Source organism: Eptatretus burgeri, chromosome 2, assembly GCF_056783735.1.
Source record: "Eptatretus burgeri isolate ZD-2024b chromosome 2, Ebu_testis_v1, whole genome shotgun sequence".
NCBI lineage: Eukaryota > Metazoa > Chordata > Myxini > Myxiniformes > Myxinidae > Eptatretus > Eptatretus burgeri.
The window spans coordinates 147,977,057-148,002,100 of NC_140962.1; the positions used below are offsets into that span (position 1 = coordinate 147,977,057).

The window sequence follows — 25,044 nt, forward strand, 5'->3', positions numbered from 1 at the left end:
ATACAAACTTACCCATAACGTATTCGAGGTGTGCTGGCGTTTTAGCCTAATTTTGCACACGTCAGGCATATGTTGGCTAAATCGTCAAGGTGTGACAGGGACTTCAGGAATGGCAGAAATATCTCCAGATGTCTTTGAAAGTTCATTAATAAATAGATGTGTGTCATGGTGAGCGTTGTTGTGAAGAAAGACAGGAATAAAGTTTGGGGGCTTGTAATTAAGATTACAACGGGAATGAGCTGGACCTCTATATTTACCAGTAAGATGACTATGATCCCTAACTTTAACCTCTCCCTCAATTTTCTCCACACAAATATGAGAGATACTGTTCTTCCTAAATGCCTTTTTCTCTCCCTTTGTTGATGACATTGGTTTATAGGTTTTAACCATTGTTTCTCTTTGTCTTATGCAGTCTTCTTTCCAATTGTTTTACAAACCCCTCTGAGGCATCTTCTCCTCTATAAAATTCTAACTTGTATTTATCACCAAAAGATGATTTGATATAATAACAGAAACCACAATAAACATGTTTTTGATATTTATTTGTGTTTGATTTATTTGGATTTGGAGAAAGAGTATCTATCTTTTCAAGGATACTTTCAAAATCAGCATCTATCACAAATGGATGTTTGTAAGATTTGTTGTAATCTTTGAATGATATATTCTTTCCTGGTTTTGGTATATTAATTATTGTTGATTTATGATTACTACAGTATTTAGAATGTTGATTGAATCATTCTTTCGAATGAAAGAAGTTGAGACATCTCTTACAGGGATGTGTTTTATTTGTTATATTGAATACTTGTGAGGTGATTAGTCTTGATAATTTTTTGATATAAGCATAATGTGAATTTTTCCCCGAAATATAACAAAGAAGGACAATGTGTGTTTCATCATTTTTATAGTTATTTGAAATTTTTAATATTTGAACTTTGTTTGTATCCATTAATCCATATACATTAACAGACAGTTTATTCATTTTCTTAAATTTAGGAATATCTCTCAATGACAATGGAAACTTTAAATCTTTAAAATTTAGTGAATCTCTTATTTCTTATAATGTTCAACCCTTTCAGATTTCCATTGTGGAGGATGTAACTGGGCAAGAACAAACCATAGAAAGCATTTATTATCTTTGTTTTGAATATTAACAACCGCTTTCTTAAGTTTTATCTCTTTTGGTAAATCAATATAAGAAGAAGCTTTTACAGGATCTGATTTTAAGATGCATATGTCTAAAAAGATTATTTTTGTAAAAGCAAATCCACTACCTACTAGTGTTATCAACATCTTGTTCTTGTCTCTGGAGTTCATCGAAAACATCACATCTTACAAAATCTTGAAATGATGTGATAAAGTGAGGGTCTGTCCTCATATCAGGAGTAGTTTCATCACCTTCTCTTTCCATATTAAATTTTACTCCGAAATAAAATTTAAAAGTTTTCATTTCACTTTCAGTTTGACTACTTTGTTTAACCATATCAACAGCTTCAATGATTGAAGATGGTCCAGAGTCTTCAAAGCGAAAGAATCTTATTTTTATATGTCCTTTAAATGCCCCATCAGTGTTTTCAAAAGAGAATTTAGTTGCCCCTTCCCTTTCTTTCTTATTCCTGTGTTTGTGTGATTGAAGGTGTCTACGATAATTTTCTTTAAAATATCAATATTACATCTATCACAAGGTTTTGTTTCTTGTTCAAATGGTGATATTTGTCTGAAAATATTGAATGTGTGTTTGTTGGTTTGAAGGTGTTTTTTATAACATTTATATTCATGATTACAAATGTCGCAGTACATTGTTTTCCTCATATTTATAGAGCAAAACATTGCTTAAACTAAAATTTTCTTGATAAGGATTCCATTTAATTTATAGGTCAATCTGTGCTTAAAACCATTTTTTTCACCAACTTTTGTTTACTTAATAAATACAATGCATCAAAACACAAAAGACAAGTTTCAATCAAGCTCTACATTTGTAAAAGATACTGAGAAATATGTTGAGGATGTAAAATTGAATAAAGATGAATATAACAACGAATGGATAAAAACAATTATGGTGAAAAATGAGTTCTTCAATTTCCTTCAAATATAGGGCTTTTAGTATGTCTGGAAGAACATGAATTAAGGTAGCTCGAACAAAAGTTTCTCCTCTCCTTCTGGCAATATATTCAAAACTAGAAAGAGCAATGAAACAAGAAAAAGTATCAAAAAAGAAAAACCGAATGGATGAAGCATTAGAAAGAAAAGATAAGACCATCTGCAATATGCAAGGACAAATTTGTATTTTTTTCAACAACCCTAAAGATGTAAATCTTGATGAAATAAAGGATGCTAATATATCAGGTGAAATTGCATTTTGTTCAGTAGTAGTGAAGGACCATTTTAAAATTACCTTTAATACAAAAAATGTAGTCGTTGAATCTGTTAATGAAAAAAAATGTATTTCGATATAGATGGTAGTTTTTTTTTTGACTAATTAAACATGAGTCATTATTCAATTTAAGATTTTGAAGATTAAGAGAGTGATGATAGTATCTCTGTTGGAACAGAAGACAGTTATGATACCATGAGTTTGTGCTCAAATGATAGTTATGAAAATTGTTTTATAGATGATTGTGAAAGCAACAATGAAAGTCCCGAAGATGATATTTGTTTGAAGTAAAGTTTTACTTTATAAATATGAATAATTCACTAGATCTTGAGCCTCTTGAATTCCTTGATTCTCCAGATGACAAATTTGAGAATTGTCCTACATGTGAGAGAGTGGGCTTAAACAGTGTCAGAAGCCCATAAACAATGTATATTCTGTGATTATCTTCGAATTAATCAAAATTAAAAATATAAAAAAGAACATAACTGTTCCAAAATTATATCAAAAATGAATAACTTTGCAAGATTAACTAGAGAAATGAATGTTAAGTACGAGGGTGATAATTCACCTTTTCTTACAAGAGAAGAGACCGAACAAATGATGGTAATGTTTCATGGATTGATGATTTATATTATTAACGATTGTCATTTTTCAGGGAAATATCAACACAAGATATTGTATAAATAAAATAATGGATTATCTTGAAATTAAACCTGAATTGAAATCCTGAACTTAGGAAAAACATGGAGTTTTCAAAAAATGGTAATAAAAAATTTAATAACCTGTTTTCCAAATATATAAATGAATGATTTTTTTACCCATTGGGAAAATAAGATAAAATTTAACAACCATAAAAATCTTCCAAATTCATTAAGATGTCTCATAGTTGGTTCAAGTGGATGTGGAAAAACCTGCCTGCTTTTAAAGATGCTCCTTACTCCCAACTTTTTTAGATTATCATAATTTAATAATTTTTACAAAGTCAAGTTTTCAACCTCAGTGTGAACTACTCTCACAATGTTTTAATGCAGCTCTTCAAAAAGAAGATATAATCAGCTGACTTAAACTTCAAAACAAACTAAATAATGACAACATTGAATATATAATACAACTATTTTGTGATAAACAGAAATGTAAAAAGAAATCAAAACCTATAACTTGTATTCTTAGTGATAATACGGATGATAAACCTTCACCCCAAGATTTGGGAAAATCAAAAAAGAACCTCGTTATCTTTGATGATTCTGTTAATGTGAGAAACCAAATGGTAATGGTTAGCTACGACACAAGAGGGAGACATTTTTCTTGTAATTGTATTTATCTTAATCAATCATTCTTTTAACTCCCTCGTCGCTCAATAAGAAACAATGCTTATACTTTTATTTTCTTCAAGTTAAATTCAATCCATATAAAAAAATTTTGACAGACAATTTATCCACGTCATGTCATAAAAAGGAATTTGGGGATTATATGAAACACATGATTGAAAAATAGAAATATATTGTTGTGTAACAAGATGAGATATTAAGGGATATATTTTTTATTTTATAAACAATTACATATATGAATGGCAACTATTATTACTAATCTTGTGGGTAAATCTGCTTATGGAAAAAACTTTCATAAATCAAGGCTTTTGAAAAGTAAAAATGATAATATTGAAAGTTTATTTTTAGAAACACCATGTGGTTCATATTGTATCAACAACAACCAGAGCAATGCGACCAGAAGTAGAAGGTGAAGATTATTACTTCATTTCAGTGGAGGAACATATGCGATTGAGGAGCGAAGGTCAAATATTTGAGGAGGTCTCTCTTGGTACAACAATATATTCACATTGTAAGAGTGAGTTAACGAAAGTAAAATCTGGTGGTCTTGGAATCTTAGAAGCTAATCCAGAAGGAATGAGGCAAATTATTAAACATCTGAGTGTTAATGGAGTTAAGATTTTATCATTCAGTTTTGATGTTGATGAAGAAGCACAACGCAAACAAATGAAAAGCAAAGATACAAGTATTAGTGAAGAAATTATAACTCATATTAATGTTAATAAAGAATTTGATGATATATTTAAAGAAAAGGATTTCTTTCAACACATCTACTTTAATGATGAAGAAAAGGAAAATTTCCCTGTTGACCTTCACCATTCAGTAAATGATATTTTCCATTAAATAAATGGATGTGCAAGAAAGAGCAAGAAGATTTAAGGACCATTAATAGTTGGTTTCAAAAGTTGTAAAACATCAGGAAGACATAAAGAAGAAACAGACAAAAACTAACGGGTGAAGAAGCATTTGAAAGAAAACAAGAGAATGTTTTTAAACCACTTTCAGAAACTTTCCAACAAAAAATTATGGATGCTTCCACAATTCCGACAGCAGCATATCCACGGAAAAAACTTCCTTTGTTAAAAGATTTCAATCAAATGACGGAGGAAGAATTCGAGAATATAGGAGAATTAGAAGAGAATATTAGAGGAAGAGATAAATAAACCCCCTGATTATATTGTGAAGGCTCTGAAAAACATTGAATATTCAGTGGATTAAAAAACCAAAGCAGGACTCATTCCAACAGAACAACCAGTAATATTCCATCTTGTTCAAGAAAAGGGATTGATATTTAATGATGAATTAGGGTTCTTGAGTTCTGCTCAACCCTCCGTTGAACTCACTCCAAGATTAATGTTTCTTCCAACAAAAGAAGGAAGACAAGTTTCAACTGTAAGTGATGAATCAAAGTATTTTGATAAACTATTGGATATGAAAATAAGGATGATAGAGTATATATTGATCTGCTGGACTCTCTTAATTATAGCGTCAATATATCTGGCAAAAATAGGAAGAATGAGAAGGAGAAACACATTATTCAGGCTTTAAGTGGACTTGGTTCAGGTGATAGTTTTCTTCCAAATGACCCATCACAATTAGTTAATAGACTGTTATTGCTGTTAGATAGTAAGAAGGCTGGAAATAATTGTTTTAATGAAGCATCAGCCATTTTAGACCAGTTAATGAACATGAAAATAATTCATTAATGTCAACACTAAGACATTTTATTCCACATTAAATAAGATGAGAAGCACAATCCTTATTTTATTTTCACAAGTGACCACACATCTTCATTTCCATACCCACTACAACTAGATGCAACAAAAGAATATGAGGCATCTTTATTGTCTATGGAAACTTATAATACCTTGTTTAATATCACAGAGAAAAAAGAAAAATTTGTTATAATCCAGGAAGTGGATACAAAACGATAACAGTTTCACCCGGAGCATATGAGATTTTTCAAATATCTTCCGAAATTGCTCGCCTTATGAAAGAAGAGGGTGATGAACCAAAATATTGTTATAGATATTCAAAAACATACTTCAAAATCAAGGATTTAACTTAAAAAAATAACTACAAGGTTGATTTCATAATTGATAATTCATTTAGAGAGCTATTGGGTTTCTCCTCAAAAAAGTTTGAAACTAATGGGACGTTTTACAGTGATAGTCATTTCAATATCCTCAGGCATAAATTTGGTGTTATTTAACTGTGATTTGATTGATGGTGCTTATAATGATGGAATAAGAACAAATATAATATTTTCAATCAATGCACACTTAACCCCAATTGGTTATAAATTCAATACGGAACCCAAAAATCTGTTTTATCTTCCCGTGTCTTGAAAAACCATATACAGGGTAAATTTTAGGATAACCAACCAAGATATTTGCATGATTTATTTTAATGGAGAAATTATATCGATCAGAATTCACTGACATGAAGTTTTCCAATAAATAAATATGATGGTTATTGTGAGGAAACAGGAGTTGAGAAAATATAAAATAATTACAGTGGATAGGATGTTCCTTTCCCCATACTATAAGGGTGAAGGTATGTATCTTGCGAGAGGATACTAAACACATAACAGACAAGTGGTGTGTAGGACATCAATTTGGAAAAAAAAGGAGATGGGATAATTGATACTCAAATGGGCATAGGTTCAACTATTCTTAAACATGAAGACCTAATTTGTTCAACTGCTTTTGCTGTGGGAAATGTAGTGTGTGCTACAAAGAGTATAAAAGATGCCCAAAAGGAATCCCATAAATTGCAAACAATAAACGAAATTAAGAAAGGCAAATTTCAGTTGTCTCCCCAAGAACGACAGAAAATAATTCAAATACTTGGGTCAGGGTTTCAAAAGTTTTAACATCTTTTTTCCTCAATAAGTACAGGTATGGAAGCAATTGATAGTATCTGTGATTTGGATGATACAATTGTCATCTCAAACCCACTAAAAAAAGAAGACTACTTAAAGGTAAATGTGATAACTGGAATGGACTGGAATACAAATGGAACAAAAAGTTTTGAAATAAATAATCAATAAACTTATTTGAATCGAGCCAAAAGTTTCTTGTTGTAAGTTTCTTGTAAATTTACATTCAGGAAGGCTGCGAATAACACAAACACCACTCGTAAATGATTTATTCTGGAAAATGTTTGATGGTGTTCGTTTGTATATTCAAACACAATAAGTTGAAGTGGTTGATTATATCTCTGCTCCATCTTAAATGATGAAATTTACATTATATTAATTTGGTAATAGAATGGGAAAGGGAGCTGTCGAAGCTTTTTTTCCTGATATGGCAACGGGAACAAACACAGACCCTGGAAATAGTCAAAAAAAGGAATGTGTAATGATGATACAAAAGCAGGTAATAGTTTTACAGTGGCAGTTCCTCTTCAAGGTACATTTGGATTTTGTGATCATGAAAAAGTTCTGTGTGGACTTAAAATTAGATTTCAACTGCAAAGGAATGATCATGAAAATAGATTGATTGTTGGTTTGGCTAATGCTTTTCGTGCTCAGAATACATTTGTTATTGATGAAATTAGTTGCTGTATTAATGAATATACTCAATCTTAAAACAGAAGAGATGTTAAATGGAAGACTTAACTCAAAGAAACCACTCAAAGTATCATACCTTAAAAGAACATGTCAACACGTTAAACTGAACCAAACCACTTACATGTGGAATTTGGGTGTTCTGGAAGGAAAGCCACAATATCTGTGGCTCATTTTTTTTAAAATCAGATGGTGATACTGCTACTGATAAGAATAATGCATTGAGTGATAATGCTAAGGTGAAACAACTTCCCGTTTCTCTAGATGTGTCATTTTATCCACGTGGTATTTCAGCAGCGGTGAAAACTGCCAACGAAAGGAAGGCTCAACTCCAGGCTCAAAAAGAGTTGGAAAGACATAACAAAGAGTTGGAGAAACAAATTAGTGGAAGTGGTGTAATTGTAGATTTTGCGGAAAAAATTGAAAGTCTGCCTGATAAAGCGAGATTGTTGGTTGAAGATATGCTTTTTCGATTGCACAAGCAGGTATAAAATTAACTAAAATGGGTTATTAATTATATCTTTCTCATCAATAAATGAGCATTGATGAGTGGTTTAAAGAATTTGGAAAGAATATAACCAAATTTCGACCTTGTCAAATAATGTAAGAAATTAAAAATCGATAATGTGGTTATATGTTTGAGAGAAGAGTTAACAAACTTGTCTAAAAATACAAATAATATTATTATGAACTTAGAAGATAATAATGGGAATGGTTCTCATTGGGTTTGTATTTTTAATAGTCACATCAAATATTATTTTGATAGTTATGGTCTTCCACCACCTGCTGAAGTCATAACATTCTTACAGAATGGAGTTTATCAAACATTTCAAGTCCAAGAATTAAATTCCAAGTATTGTGGTCAATTATGTGTTTATGTGTTATTTCAACTCAACAAAAATCTATTTTTTAATGATATTATTTTTAATGTAATATAAATGACATGTTGGAAAAGATGGTTCTATCTTTGCTGTATCCCAAGAACTGGATATTGATTTATCAAATTATTACACAAAGGCACAAACTGAATGACTGAAATAGAGTGTAGCAAAAAATATCAATATGAAAAATGCTTATAAATTAATAAATTATCCAAGCCCGACTGACACGAATGACTTGGTCAGATTCGGTGATTTATCACAATATATATCCTTAAATAAAACTGCATGTTTTGTTGAACAAGTAGAATTTATAACCACAACACCTGGTTCAACAAACCATACACCTTTTCTTTTTAAATTCAATTATCTGCTTAGTCTTGAATTTTGTAAAGAAGGAAGTATAGTTGATATGAGAATAGAGAAATGGAGGTATAATATATATTTGATTTTGGATATAATTGGTCTTTTTCATTAAACCTATAAGACCAACACGATTTTAATCAGTCTTGTAAAGAAGAATATTACCCTCTTGGTAAGAATCAGGAGATATGCGGAAGTACAATTAGCAAACAACAAATCCACAATTTCGGGAAGACGAAATTATATGATGGTGAAGCAAAAGTTTATATGACAAAGAAGGAAGGAAATTGGATAATTGTACAAAGCCGAGGAATACAAACTGATTTAACAACAGGAAGATGGGGTGGTATTATGTGTCATCATACTAATCTATCATATATTTCTGATACATTCATGACAGCAAGAAGGCTTCAAGAAAATTATAATGTTCGCATTCAAGGATACCTACAAGAAAAGGGTGTTAGATTTTACATTCCTTATGAATTGGAACATAGACATAGGCATTTTTCAATTAAGAACTGGCGTTATACTGATATTAAAAAACCCACAAAAAGATATTTGATTAAAATATTAAATAATAATGAACTTCCAAAGGTGATGAAATATAAAACTCTTTTAGAAATCATCAACAAATCTTATTGGTTTCCTATTGTGAGAAAAATAATTATGGATACAAGAGTATCACAGAATCCGGATGATTACATCTATGATATTCAATGGGGTGAAAGTGGTTCAAGAATAGTCAGGGATGAGGAAGGAGTTGAAGAAACTGAGACAATAGAGAAGGAGGAGAGGGAGGAGTGGGAGGATAGGGAGGAGAGGGAGGAGAGGGAGAGGGAGGAAAGAGAGAGAATGAATAAATATAAAAATATGGAAACCAGTAAGATTATAAAAAGATTGAAGGTATTACACAAAATAAATCAATCTCAATGCACCGAGGAGGAAATCAAAGAATTGAGAAGTCTATTAGAAATATATGCATTAGGAGTATTAACATCGATTTCAGGGAAAAGATTCAAATGAGAAAGTGAAGATAGGGAAGAGAAAGAAGGAAAAGATTATATTATTGATGATGTTGGTGTAATTGACCTTGATTAAAGTTTTACATTTTTTTTTCTTAAATAAATGGAGGAGAGAGTGAAGACATCTCCAAGGATTCTTTATGTTTTAAAAATTAAGATTCAAATGTGCATGTTGGATACTAAAAAGGTTTTCACACTCTGTTGGAATCAGGAAGTAAATTTACAACAACTAAAATACCAGGGGAATTTCATCTTCCAGGTTATTCTTTCTATGGTTCAGGAACAAACTTGAATAAAAGATTAGATGAGGCTGACAATCCTAAACCATGTAGCAAACCCATCAATAGGGTTGATGAAGTGTACATGAGGCACGATATTGATTATGGTAAGAGCACGACATTAGAAGAAAAACACAAAGCGGACTGAGAAATGTATAATTTATCTTTAATACAAAATCCAACCTTGAGAGAAAAAGTTGATTGGATCATCGTGAAGCAGATGATCAGTGCTAAATTGGAACTTGGACTTGGAAATTCAAAAAGCATATCGGCTCTCATGATGTCATTAACGTTGAAGAGCAATTAGCTGATGAATTACCTAAACCAATGATCACAAAGTTTAATACAAGGAAGATTTATTCCAAGGAAGTTGATTGTATCTGGTCTGCTGATTTCTTTTAACTCAGTGAGATGGGGTACAAGTATGCTTTAACCATTATTGATTTGAGGAGTAGTTGTGTGTGGGTTGTCCCTTTGAAAAAGAAAACAGGTAATACTCTTATGTTAGCCTTTCAACAGAAATTTATTAAAAGCAAGAGAAAACCGAAAAAATTGTGGACTGATGAGGGTACAGAGTTCGACAACAAAACATTTATGAATTTTCTTTAAGAAAACAGCATTACATTATACAGCACCTTTAATGAAGGAAAAGTGGTTGTTATTGAGCGATTCAATCGCACTTTAAAAGTGAGACTATATAAAATGTTCACTCAACTCGGTTCTCAGCAATGGTAATCTATAATTCAGGACATTGTAGATAAGCACAATGATACGATTCATACCTCAACGCAAATGAAACCATCAGAAACATTTACAAAATTAAAATATGAAAAAGAGATTAATGACATAAAGCCTAAGTTCAAAGTTGGTGATATAGTAAGAATATACAGGTGGAATTCTCATTTTGAAAAAGGTTATACAAAGCGATGGATAAATGAACTTTTTAAAATTGTTGATGTAATCAGTACAGTTACTTGGACTTACAAATTATGTGATTTAGAGGGGGAAGAGATTTTAGGTTCCTTTTATTCACAGGAATTACAAAATACACAGATAAAAAAATTCAAAAAATAAAAAAAAAACTTGACTCCACCCCTTTTTCACTCCATCCCTTTTTTCACTCCACCCCTTTTTGACTCCACCCACACAAGCCACACCTACATCCATCATATCCACATGATTAGTGATTAGATTATTTGTTCCCCACACATAAAATGTTTATGTCATTAAATTGCTCCACCCCTACTTTGTTTCCACCCACACAAGCCCCACCCACACATGCCCCACCTACACAAGCCTCACCCATTCATCCCACCCCTCCCCTTCCCCTCACACACACACGGGGCTGGGAGGGGTGGGATGAGGGGGATTGGTGGGTCGTTGGGGGAGCGCACCTACATCCAACCCTAACCGTAACCCCCCCTCCACCCTCCCCTTTACATCTCCTTTATTATTTTCTTGTAATTAAGAATTAAATAATTGTAAGCAAAACAAATATAATTAAATATGACGGAAAACATTGAACAAAATCTTCCTTTCCAGTCGTCTGAAGCTTTGTCATCTTGAAACTCGATCACCATATTTTATTCAAAACAAAAAGAGAAAAGCCATTAGGGTGAAAAAAAAGATTATATTATGATATTAACAAAGAAATAAATAAAAACCAATGTCACCCGCAGGGTGACCCGTATCTTGCCAAAAGGTGACCACGTGTGACTTCTTAAGGTCACGCTGAGGTGAACAGAGCTGCTATCCACCAGGAGCGACTCCTTGAGGAATATCTGCCCACGAGAGATTCCGATGAGAATCGTTCTACAGAGTAACCATGAAAAATATGCTTTTGCCTCATAACGTCACCAAATGACATGATAATGTCTCAAGCTTGACATATCTAGAAAGCACTCATCGAGGTGTTCAATTTCAGGTACTACACGATATGTTTCCTAAAACTTGAAAATTTGACCTTGTGGTCAAATATGTTTGACCTGAGGCGCTAACCATGAAGGTCAAGGCCAATCGCCACCAAAAATTAATCAGCTGAGTGCCAGACCATGAACTATATTCGCATGAAGTTTGAAGAAGATCCGATCAAAATTACTCAAAAAATAAGGGTTTCGTCGACTCCCCTGATTTGCGCCAAAGTGACCTTGACCTTTGACCTTGACCTTCAAAATTTTGTGCACTGAAAGGGACCTCTATAGGCCTCTGATATGCGAAGTTACAAAAATTTCCGATTGTAACTGTGCTCTGCAGAATTTTTGATACGTGATTACAGACAAACAAACAAACAAACAACAACAAAAAAAACATACAAGCTGACTAACATATCTTCCAAAAACTTCGTTTTGGCAAGATAATAAAACATTTACCTTTAGAAGATTGAGTTTTGTTCCCGGTACAACCAGATGCATGTAAACTGAAAAAAAATTGAAAATGAGTTAACACTCCGTGGTTCAAAACAAACAAAAATTAACAGAGAAAGAGACAGAGACAGAGGCAGAGACATAATTTCTCACCTTTCTTTTGACTTATCCAATGTCAGGGAGTGTGAAAGGTCTTTCAACAACCGAGACATGATGTCATTTAATTCACTTCAAAATGTTTGAAGATCAATAAGGATTTCATTCATATTCTGCCATTATTTATGATATTTGTTGGCTTCATTTTCAATATCAGTTATCTACCATGTTGTAATTGGGGACAACCTGTCAGAAAAAAAATACAATAATTGTTGATGGTATAGTGATTTAATTCTGTTTATAACAACAAATAATGAATTGGTTTAAGGATCTCACCTCGCCTCTTGTGAAAAAGATCGATCTGCAAGATCGGAGTACTCCTCTGAACACTCCATTCTCTGAATGAAACATGCCAAAGTTTGCATTTGCCGATAAATAGTGCGAGTTGATGACATAATGGAAAATGTGAAAACTGGGGTTTTTCAGATGTGTCTCATAAAGGAAATGACTTCGGGCTTTTGGGGCTTGGTTCAGGCTTTTGGGGAGAGCTAACTCAACCAAGCCAACTCATTTTAACACAAAATAAAACAGCTTGCTTCAAATTATTTTGAGAAGAACCTTCATAAAATCATAAATAATGTTGAATTTGGAAAGGCATTGAAAAGTATAAGGAATCAATAAAATGATATGTGGAACAGGAGGTGGTCAGGCAAGAGCATTAAGAGAAGTTTATCATTTTATCTCTGCTCAACAAAGATACTTAAACCAAGAACCAAGTTCTTCTTTGTGAATATACTCGATGGAAATGAATGTTTTAAGAAAATTAAGTTATTCCCTAAAGTAGTACATGGACAAATATACGTTGGTTCGCTCTTTGAGTATACTGAAAATATGAAAGATCTGTGATTATGTTGGGGTAAGAAGTGCTTTAATCAGTAAGTCTCAATTTTTCATTTGCCTGTATGGGAGGGAAGGGGGTAGGCTGGGAGGAAGTGAGTCTCCCATTTTGAGCTTTTGGGGCTTGGGTCAGATAGTTTTTCCCTTTTTCCCCATTCATCTGAATGGGCATTCCAGAAGCAACATTTATCATCGACTGATGTGTCCTGGTGGTGTTTATTTCCTGATGGGAGTTTGCCTCGGGATGTGTCCAGATGGGAGTTTGCCTTTGGATGTGTCTGATCAGTGTTTATGTCTTAATGGGAATTGTCTCTGGATGTGTCCAAGTGGAGTTTGTCTCCGGATGGCTTGGCTCTGGATGCATCCTGCAGGTTTTGTCTCCAGACATGTCCGGACAGTGTTTTTCTCCACACCGTGTTAATGGTATGACTGGTGGAAAATGAATTGCAGACATTATTTTGTTTCCATCTTCTCTGTTATTCTATGCAGAATCATTTTGATGAGAAAGTGAGAATCGTAATTAGTGCTCCACCGCACATCTGCCTTCTTTTCCTCTCAGCTCACACTGTCTTCCGCACTCCACCCCTCCTCGCACCCTCTCACACCCTCCTCGCTCCCCCTCCCTCCTCCCTCCTTTGTGGTTTTCCATTCACTTATTCTCTCTCTCTCTCTCTCTCTCTCTCTCTCTCTCTCTCTCTCTCTCTCTCTCTCTCTCTCTCTCTCTCTCTCTCTCTCTCTCTCTCTCTCTCTCTCTCTTTCTCTCTCTCTTCCACACCCCCCCCCCCCCATCGCCCTTTAGTACTCCCATCAGCAAAGCGACAGGTGGTAATTGCAACTTTCAAATAAAAGCCAATTTTATTGATTGGCAGATATGCATGCCCCCTCCACCCGACCCGACCCACTTTTGCACAGAGCTACAACGCTACCAGCAGATGTGCAGGTGGCATTGTCGCTCTGTGGTTATTGGTGGATGTGTAGAATTAATTTATTATCAGTACTTTTTCAAATCATTCCAAAACAATGTGAAGGTATTTCCAAGAAATATACCTGACTGAGAGTTGCGCTAATCTATTTCCATCAGAGCAGTGAGTTGACAAATCCATTGTAATAAATAGCTGTGCATGTGTGCGTGCGTGCGCGTCTCCTCCATAACTCCAAAACCGTGAAAAGTAACAGCTTGAAACTTTGCATGTATAAGAAGAAAACTCCAAGGAAATGCATGACTGAAAATTGGTTGTTTGGGTTCATTAAAACACTATTTTGAACAACGGCCTTATTTAATTATATCCATTATCAGGCGCATCCTCAGTCCCCGCTCTCAATTTGGTCTTAAGGTGTATTCAGGGTTACCTCGCAGAGGTCAAAAGCCACCATGTTTTGTGGCCTGCTCATTTCTTAACCATGAAGGTTTTTTCACTTTCCTCACTCATATTATCGAATTCATGTTCATCATCGCCACGAATCGCTGTATACATCACTTTTATAAGTGCGATAGTTTTCAACTTCCGAGCTTGGAGCAATGATATCATACGATTTTCTACGATTTACTCTCACTGACTAATTAACGTATATCATCGAATTATTGTTTCCGATTTGAGGATCAGATATCATCCGGACTAAATAAGTGTCAATTTGGAGTGAAATCTTATAATTTAAAGAAATAACGAGTCTTATAACTAATAGGCAGTTAATATAATGTATGTGCGGTGTTTCACAGGGTAATCGGCTATTTAGATATTTGCGTTGTTCACAACATAATCAGCTGTTTAGATATGTGCGTGTTTCACAGGCTAATCAGCTGTTTAGATATGTGCGTGTTTCACAGGCTAATCAGCTGTTTAGATATGTGCGTTTTTTCGCAGGTTAATCGGCTGCTTAGATATATGTGTGTTTCACAGGCTAATCGGCTTTTTAGATATTTGCGTTGTTTTACAGGCTAATCGGCTGTTTCGCTAAGTGCGTGTTTCACAGGCTAATCGGCTGTTTAGATATGTGCGTGTTTCACAGGCTAATCAGCTGTTTAGATGTGTGCGTTTTTTCGCAGGTTAATCGGCTGCTTAGATATATGTGTGTTTCACAGGCTTATCGGCTGTTTAGATATTTGCGTTGTTTTACAAGCTAATCGGCTGTTTCGCTAAGTGCGTGTTTCACAGGCTAATCGGCTGTTTAGATATGTGCGTGTTTCACAGGCTAATCAGCTGTTTAGATACGTGCGTTGTTTCACAGGGTAATAGGCTATTTAGATATGTGCGTGTTTCACAGGGTAATCGGTAATTTAGATATGTGCGTGTTTCACAGGGCAATCGGCTATTTAGATATGTGCGTTGCTTCACAGGCTAATCAGCTGCTTAGATATGTGCGTTGTTTCACAAGCTAATCAGCTGTTAATATAAGTGCAGTGTTTCACAGGGTAATTAGCTATTTAGATATTTGCGTTGTTTCAGAGGCTAATCAGCTGTTTAGATATGTGTGCTGTTTCACAAGCTAATCAGCTGTTAATATATGTGCGTTGTTTGACAGGCAAATCGGCTGTTTAGATATGTGTGTGTTTCACAAGCTGATCAGCTGTTTAGAAATGTACGTGTTTCACAGGGTAATCAGCTATTTAGATATGTGTGTTGTTTCACAGGGTAATTAGCTATTTAGATATGTGTGTTGTTTCACAGAGTTATTAGCCATTTATATATGTGCGTTTTTCACAAGGTAATTAGCTATTTAGATATTTCTGTTGTTTCACAGGGTAATTCGCTATTTAGATATGTGTGTTGTTTCACAGAGTACTTCGCCATTTAGATATATGCATGTTTCACAGGGTAATTTGCTGTTTAGATATGTGTGTTGTTTCACAGGGTAATTAGCTATTTAGACATGTGCGTGTTTCACAAAGTAATTAGCAATTTAGATATGTGTGTTGTTTCACAGAGTAATTAGCCATTTAGATATGTGTGTGTTTCAAAGGTAATTAACTATTTAGATATTTGTGTTGTTTCACATGGTAATTATCCATTTAGATATGTGTGTTGTTTCACAGAGTAATTGGCCATTTAGATATGTGCGTGTTTCACAAGGTAATTTGCTGTTTCGATAATTGTGTTGTTTCACAGGGTAATTAGCTATTTAGATATGTGTGTTGTTTCACAGAGTAATTAGCCATTTAGATATGTGCGTGTTTCACAAGGTAATTTGCTGTTTAGATATGTGTGTTGTTTCACAGGGTAATTAGCTATTTAGATATGTGAGTTATTTCACAAGGTAATTAGCAGTTTAGATATGTGCGTGTTTCACAGGGTAATTACCTATTTAGATATGTGTGTTGTTTCACAGGGTAATCGGCTATTTAGATACGTGTGTTGTTCCACAGTGTAATTAGCCATTTAGATATGTGTTGTTTCACAAGGTAATTAGCTATTTAGATAGGTGCGTTGTTTAACAGGGTAATCGGCTGTTTCGATATGCGTGTTGTTTCACAGGGTAATTAGCTATTGAGATATGTGTGTTGTTTCACAGGGTAATTAGTCATTTAGATATGTGCGTGTTTCACAAGGTAATTTGCTGTTTAGATATGTGTGTTGTTTCACAGGGTAATTAGCTATTTAGATATGTGAGTTATTTCACAAGGTAATTAGCAGTTTAGATATGTGCGTGTTTCACAGGGTAATTACCTATTTAGATATGTGTGTTGTTTCACAGGGTAATCGGCTATTTAGATACGTGTGTTGTTCCACAGTGTAATTAGCCATTTAGATATGTGTTGTTTCACAAGGTAATTAGCTATTTAGATATGTGCGTTGTTTAACAGGGTAATCGGCTGTTTCGATATGTGTGTTGTTTCACAGGGTAATTAGCTATTGAGATATGTGTGTTGTTTCACAGGGTAATTAGCCATTTAGATATGTGAGTTGTTTCACAAGGTAATTAGCTATGTTGATGTGTGTTGTTTCACTGGGTAATTTGCTATTTAGATATGTGCGTGTTTCACAGGGTAATTAGCTATTTAGATATGTGCTGTTTCACAGCGTAATAAGCTATTTAGATATGTGTGTTGTTTCACAGGGTAATTAGCTATTTAGATATGTGTGTTGTTTCACAGGGTAATTAGCTATTTAGATATGTGCATTGTTTCACAGGTAATCGGCTATTTAAATATGTGCGTTCTTCACACTGTAATTAGCTATTTAGATATGTGCATTGTTTCACAGGCTAATCAGCTGTTAAAACTAGGTTCCCACTATCACAATGCGTGGCACGATTAAAATTGTGGTCTTAAATGTGGACTAATCATGGTGATCCTATCAGATGTTATCAGATCTTGAGGTCAGTCGTGGCAATGGTGTTAATCGTAGAAAATTTTTGAACAGATCAAAATTTTTCTACGATCAATTGTCAATCGGGATCATCGTATCAGATCGTATTGCATCGTAACAAAGCGCGACAGATCGCATCTAATCGTGCTTCCTAATCGTGGTGATCACGATCGATCTTCGACAAGATAAACACCACGCTCTGTGAGACCACGATTTCAATCGTGCTGCGCATCGTGATAGTGGGAACAGACTTTCAGAGAAATTCCATGATCAGCTATGAATGGCCAATCGTGGCGTTCGTAAAGTATCGCAAGACAGTGGGAGCCTAGCATTAGATGTGTGCGTTGTTTCACAGGCTAATCGGCTGCTTCGATATGTGTGTGTTTCACAAGCTAATCAGCTGTTAATATATGTGCCGTGTTTCACAGGGTAATTAGCTGTTTAGATACTGTGTTGTTTCACAAGCTAATCAGCGGTTTAGATATGCGTGTGTTGCACAGGCTAATCTGCTGTTTAGATATGTGTGTGTTTCACAGGCTAATCAGCTGTTCAGATAAGTGTGTGTTTCACAAGCCAATCAGCTGTATAGATATTAACAATCTAATTGAAGAAGTTAAGGCATTCAAACTCCTGGATCTGACTGTCAGCCATGATCTTTTTTTAGGCAAAGCACACTCCAAAGTTAGCCTCCAAAGCCAACTGGGCATTCTCCATCATTTTAAGTCCTTTCTTAGCACAACTGAACTCTTATCCACCAACAAGGCATTCATCTGCATTATATTTTCTCCCCTCATTAAATCCTACCTCCACCCCAATCTCTCCTCGATACAAATGTTTAGTTTGCTGTCCTTGGAGTTTCCTTCTATGTCCATGTTGTCCATACCATGCATCATGTTATCCACCCCATGCATCCTCTCCTGCACCCCCTCCCCTCCCCCCATTTCCATCCCACATCCATTGTTTGTCCAAGGCTCCCTATACCTTGGCCTTCTACTGTGCTGTTGGTGTTTTCTCCCTCTCTTTCTACTGGTCTTTTGTGTGTGCCTCTTCAGTTCCTCTTGCATCCTGTTACATCATGATCCCTTCACTGTATTCGCTCTTCCTTGAGCCTCAACTGTGTATACGTAAGCAAACAAAAAAAAAGTTGTTTCAAGGCGACTGCCTCAGCACAGGTTTCAGAAACGGATCACTTCTGTTTTTTTTTGGAAGCAGATCACTCGGAGGACCAGGAGAAGCATCAACAACCAGGAAACCAGAAACCAGATATTTTGACTTGTGTTTATTTATGGAAACAAAAATAAGTTGTGTGGAGTGTAAAATATAAATAAGTTATGTAGAATATAAATAAGTTATTCAAATTTGTGTGGCATATGAAAATAAGGAAAACTAGAAGGGCACGAGGTAGAGCGCATACCTTCACCAGACGAATCAATGAAAAAAATTAAAAATTCTCGTATCCAAATCCGGGTCCAGTTCTTTACCAAAATCTAATCAGTTCATCCATGTCGCACACCAAACCTGTCCACCAAATTTCGTCCGAATCCGTCCACAACTTTTAGAGATATCCTGTTCACAGACAGACAACGAACTGGCGGGTGAAAACATAACCTCCATCCACCTTTAGTGGTGCAGGTAAGAATTGTTAGAAAATAAAGGTTTTTTTTCTTACTTCACGTGTGTTTTGTGGAGTGGAACCGCCAGCTCCAGTAGTATGATAAATGTGATTCCCAAGGTTATAAAAATATATAAATGTATTTGTGTTTCTGTCCGTTTGTCTAACAATGTCAATGGCCCCATCTCACGTCCGCAGATGGACGGACCCCGAGTTTGGACTCAAACTCTGCAAATCCACGGATCATGATCTCGCATGACCTGAGGACTGCGATGCGAACCGGGACCGATCAACTGTACCCGGAACACCCTGATCGGTTTGATTTTTATGCACAAGTTGTTTCCTCTGAGAGTTTCTCGTCGGGCCGTCACTACTGGGAGGTTGATGTGAAGTCGAGTTGTTGGTGCAGAATCGGAATCTGTTTAAACTCCATGAGGAGAAAAGGGGAATTGGAAGAGTGTGCGTTGGGAAGGAATCCCGAGTCTTGGTGTATAGAGAAATGTACAAATAAATACTTAGCAATGCACAACAGGCAATGGACCGACCTCTCCGTGTTGGGACATCCTGAACGATTTGGGTTCTTCTTGGATTGTGAGGAGGGAGAGTTGACGTGTTTTGGGGACTCGCGGGTCCTGCACGTGTTCAGGGGGAACTTTATGGAACCCGTTAAACCCGCTATTGTGGTTTGTGATGTTGGTTTTTCCATCCGGTTTTGCTCGTTTTGATGATTTCCTTCATTCATTCCGTTCATTCCGTTCTGTTTGTGATCAAAGTTTATTTCACGAAATGTACAAACTGAAGGTTATCTTGGGGTTAACTTATTCAATAATTTAGCTGTGGTTAGAACGATATATTTACGATCACATTATTTATTAATAAAAGTTTATAAAATGAAAGAAGTCCATTGTTTTTCTCATTTGATGTGAAAAAAAAACTTCATCTGGAACTCTTCACACTCGCTTCTCGCCATTTAAAAAGGGATTATTCTTCTTTCTCTTATTTAAATGTGCGTTTTATTCAAAAATAAAATTTTTAACTTGACTTTACGATCCACATGTGGTAGTCGTAGTTGTTATAATAATAATAATAATAATAATATTAATAACCACTACTCTTAACATGTATCCATGTACAGTGTATAATATTAGATTGAGTTGTTTCCATTCAAGGAACCAGGTTCATAATGATAAACAAAAAAAGATAAGATTTCAAAAATTATCAAAACCTTCCGACACGAGATCCGCTAACCACCCAACACCACATCGACTCAATTGTAATATTCATCTTCAACTCAATAAAATACATTGTTTTCAATCCACGCTATTTGTATGGAGCGGCTCCTTCTGCTGCTTGAGGGGCTTTGTATTCGGCAAACGCTTCTCTCCTGGCTTCGTGATTTCCTCATGGAACGTAAACAACGGGTCCCTGCAAATGGTACCCCATCACAGTGGAAGGAGGTACTAAGTGGAGTACTACAGGGTTCCCTGCTTGGCCCTGTTTAATTCCCTGTCTATATTGATGATGTTGTAGACAATTTTAGATCTAAGGCCGTGTTATTTGTGGACGATGTAAAAATTTGGGGTGATGCTCTCGAGGTTGAAGACTGTTTGATGCCACAGGAAGATCGTTCCCTTTTTGAAAGGTAGGCCATCAAGTGGAAAATGCAGCTGAATCCTGCAAAATGCAAAGTGATGCACATCAGGCCCGAAAGCTCCACCATGGTCTATGGGCTAAATGATAGTGAATTGTTGGTGGTGACAGAAATTATCGATCTGGGAATCTGCATGAAATTATCGCAATGGTTAATGAAGCAATGCACCAGTGCTGCAAATCGAGTGCAAAGGGTGCTTTTCACCATTCACCATGCTTTTGCTGAAATCATACCAGAAATTTTACAGCACCTCTATGCCACACGTGTTAAGTCGCACCTTGAATATAATATGACCTACTGATGTGGAAGCCATTTCTTCAGCGGGATGGAAAGATACTTGAGCCAGTTTAGCGATGCGCTACAAGGATAGTAAGAAGTTGAGCATGGTTCTCATATGAGGACTGCTTATAAAACTTACCCCTCTTCTCACAAGATTATAGACAAATTATAGATTTGATCACTCGCTTCTTGATCCTGCACAGGGAACTCGAAGTTTCACTTGAAGCCGCCTTGTCTCAATCGGGATGACTGCTTTGTGGCCACTCCTGGAAAATGGCCAAGCCTGCGATCCACTACAGGAGGAGAGCAGTCTTCTATACTCCGATTGGTTAACATGTGGATCAAACTCAATGAAAAAGCCATTCAATCACAGTCTGTCGATACATTTAAAAACTTGTTTTGACAGGTTGCTGTTTTAACAATGATAGGACCACATCAGGTGCTGTCTTACTTTCATACCTGTCTGTCTGACAGGATACAGAGGTCCTGTCTTACTTTCATACCTGACCTGACCTGTGAGTATATTCACCTCTCAGGTAGGTTATACATGGTCCCCTTGTTGATGGAAGTGGCATGATGAATGTGTTTAGATTTGATAGTCTTCCAACTGGTAATTCAGGCATTCACAGAGGTCTCAATGATTTCCTCATCATCAAAACAAGAACAGCACTCTTCAACATTGTGACATCAACAGACATGCATCCACCTACTAGTGAAGGCTTTTATGTTGAAAAAATATGGCTGTCGAGTCACATGACCAATGACTGCATCAATTATTTCCCCCAAACAATCAAGCCCGAGACAACCATCAAAATTTTTCATGATTGGATAAAGCATTTGCCGTTATGTAATTATGACATCATAACGAAGCCGCCTATGATATCATCAAAAAAAATCGCTTATTTCCCATTGGGAGTAGTGGACATGTACCAAGTTTCAATTTTTCCCATGGAGTGGTTTTGGAGATAGAGTTCCAAAGTTATTCCTTTTTTCCAATATGGCTGCCACACAACATGACCTGTGTCATAATTATCATCAAAGCATTCCACATGAGTAGTCACAACTATAGTGAAAATTTTGTGTCAATCGGATAAGCGGTTGCAGACAAAACAGAGAAAATTTACATAGACGGACGGATGGATGGGCAAACAGACAACCTGAAAACATAATGCTTCAGACTAGTGTCAGCTGAGGTGTAAAAAATCAGGAGCAATTCACCTGGGCGCTCACCTGGAAGAATAATGATACTGAGGAAGAAGTCAACATGGGACGGCATCGGCAAAATGTACCAATGAACCAATCTTCTGGCAAATACCGATTTGGATCAATGCACCGAGACATATCTGAGGGATATTTTAAGTATCTAACATCACATGTATTCATGCTTAAACAGCAAACAGAAGGGATCACACAAAACACACACACACACAAACACACACACACACACACACACACAAACACACACACACACACACACACACACACACACACACACACACACACACACACACACACACACACACACACACACACACACACACACACACACACACACACACACTAAAGTCATCAGCCAGCCACCAAAACTCAAGCAGAAAAGTTCAAACACAGGCTGTTTTAATGCTCTGCCTGAAGTTTATATTCAATTGATTCCTTCAAAGTGCAACTTTGGCTGTTTCTGTGGGTAATCTGTCCGCAAACTGTCTTGCTGAGCTGGTTTTAATCATTTATTTATATTTTATGAATGTCCATTTGTCTTCATGCTTTAGTTGTTGCAATATCATTTCTAACGAGACATTCTCGCAAATATAATTAAGATTATGACATCGTACAGTAATCTTCAGTTCCTTATCAAGCCCACAATCACTTCTGATTAATATGTTGACCAAAATCAAACTCACATAGACTATCTGTCCATCCGTTCCAAAAACACTTCTCAATGGCATTTGGCCTGCACTTTAAAGAGATCACATTATAATATCAGGGCTCTGTCTTTCAATACAAGTCATAAACCCTTTATTTTGTTTCCACACCAAAGCTACAATGATGTGTGAGGAATCTGACGTTATCGTACTCCTCTGATAAAAATATGTGCACCTCTCTATATTCAGAGTCTTCACAGTGTACGGTGATGACCAATCCTCATCTCCACTCTCCATTCTTATTCATTCCCATAAGTTTCACAGTTCATAATCCACAAATTGAAACACTGCTATATCGTACACAAACTAAATCAACACTTGCTTACTTAAGGTAATAACTCAAATAATACAACACTGAGTACGACATGTAAATCAATGCAATTCATTGTACATCCAACATTCAATGATTCTGTACTTTAAAATTCCTGTCATACAAATTCTGTACAAATACAGAATTCACAAGCACCCTATCCTTCGAACATTTAGGGAAAACATACCCATAATTTTGTCAACTCCAACTGCTAGTTGGAAAACAATAAATTTCGTCAATTTATCCCTCCACTTCAGATGAAGATAGCAATAATCCCACAATTTATCCCTCCACTTTAGTCAATTTATCTAACTTCAGGTTAGATGAGCCAGTTCATGTTCCAGCTTCAGGTGGAACAGCCACATCACAGTGTATCGCTACTTCAGGTAAAGATACTAAATTACAATATATATCCCTACTTCAGGTAGAGAACCAAATAATGCACCTACTTCGGTAATGACACCAAATTACATTGTGTAGCACCGAGACCTAAAAAGGGGGTGCACACAATGGTCATTTGTTTAATCTGGACAGGGCGCCCACCTTGAAATAATGGCTGTTTGTTTGATCAGGACAGGTCGCCAACCTTAAATCACACCAAGTTTTCAACGACCGGTACAACAACCGTAAACACAGTATATTTTTTAACAACCCCAAGCACAACAAATGATTCAGACTCCTTTGTGTAATTCGGAAGCAAGTTTACCAAATGGTCAAGAGATGAGGCATGCAAGGAGGGAGGACAAATACACCTATGCTCCCCCTCAGGGAAGAAATCCCTTACCTTTATGGTAAGCTCACTTTTGCTTCCCATTCCTCCAAGTACATGTCACTGATCTCGTGTCACCGAGGCAAGTTGCATCCTGTCACAGTCGTCAAATTTTGGAAGAAATTCAGTTCTTCTCTTTAGCAATCTGAGACCATTTATTAACAATAAACAACAACAAATAATAACAAACATGCGCATGGGAAAGAAGGATATACAAGACGAGCAATATCAAACACAATAGTAGTAGATTAATGGGGCTTCTGAGACATCCATGCAAATGAATGGAGAAAACGGGGTAAACTATGAATTAAACCCCGAAAACCCCGAAACAGGAGACTGATTCCTCCCCCCATACAAATTAATGGGGAAACCTTTCTGACTCAAGGCCCATCAGGTCAAAAGAGGAGAATGATTTTCTCTCCCCCCTCTGACTCCCTGACTCTTGGTTCATGGGGTCAAAAGAAGAGATCGATCTCTGCCCCATTACTTACTGATTTACTTTTATATTATCATTCCATTCAAAGAGTGAGCCAATGAATATTTGTCCATGTTCTATTCAAGGTAATAAATTAATTTTCCTATTACATTCATCACCATCGAGTATATTCACAAATATTATTTTGGAACTTAGTTCTTGCTCTAAATATCTTTGCTGAGCAGAGATAAAATAATAAACTTCTCTTAATGTTCTTGTTTGACTACCTCCTGAGCCACAGATTATTTTTGCATAAGCCACGCCCAGTTTTTCATAAGCCCCGCCCACTTTTTAAAGCTACGCCCACTTTTCATGAACCGTGCCAACTTCCCTTAAGCTCCGCCCATTTTTCCTAAGCCCCGCCCACTTTTACTAAGCCCCACCCTCTTTTGTGAGGACCACCTACTTTTTTTTTTTTATTTTTTTTTTTTGTATACCTTGGTCGAGGCTCGTATGAGAGCGAACACACAACTCACAGCAAGGAGGCATGAGACAAGAGGGGCGGGAGTGGAAGGGACAAAACATTGGGGAACAGACACAGGTGAACTGTGGAAG

General features: G+C 36.0%; 2 protein-coding genes and 1 pseudogene across 2 annotated transcripts in view; all 3 read left to right on the forward strand.

The window, feature by feature from the left end:
* Nucleotides 1–19,982, forward strand: part of LOC147033494 (uncharacterized) — a 60,109-nt gene extending 40,127 nt beyond the window's left edge. Inside the window, exon 10 of the mRNA XM_085855701.1 lies at nucleotides 19,282–19,982. Coding sequence (XP_085711827.1) covers nucleotides 19,282–19,808 — 527 coding nt within the window. The 3' untranslated portion in view covers nucleotides 19,809–19,982. The remainder of the gene's footprint in view (nucleotides 1–19,281) is intronic.
* LOC147033493 (butyrophilin subfamily 1 member A1-like) overlaps nucleotides 1–25,044 on the forward strand; it is a 253,394-nt gene that overhangs the window by 40,374 nt on the left and 187,976 nt on the right. The gene's annotated exons all lie outside the window — the stretch shown is intronic.
* LOC147033495 (uncharacterized) lies at nucleotides 8,840–9,763 on the forward strand (annotated as a pseudogene).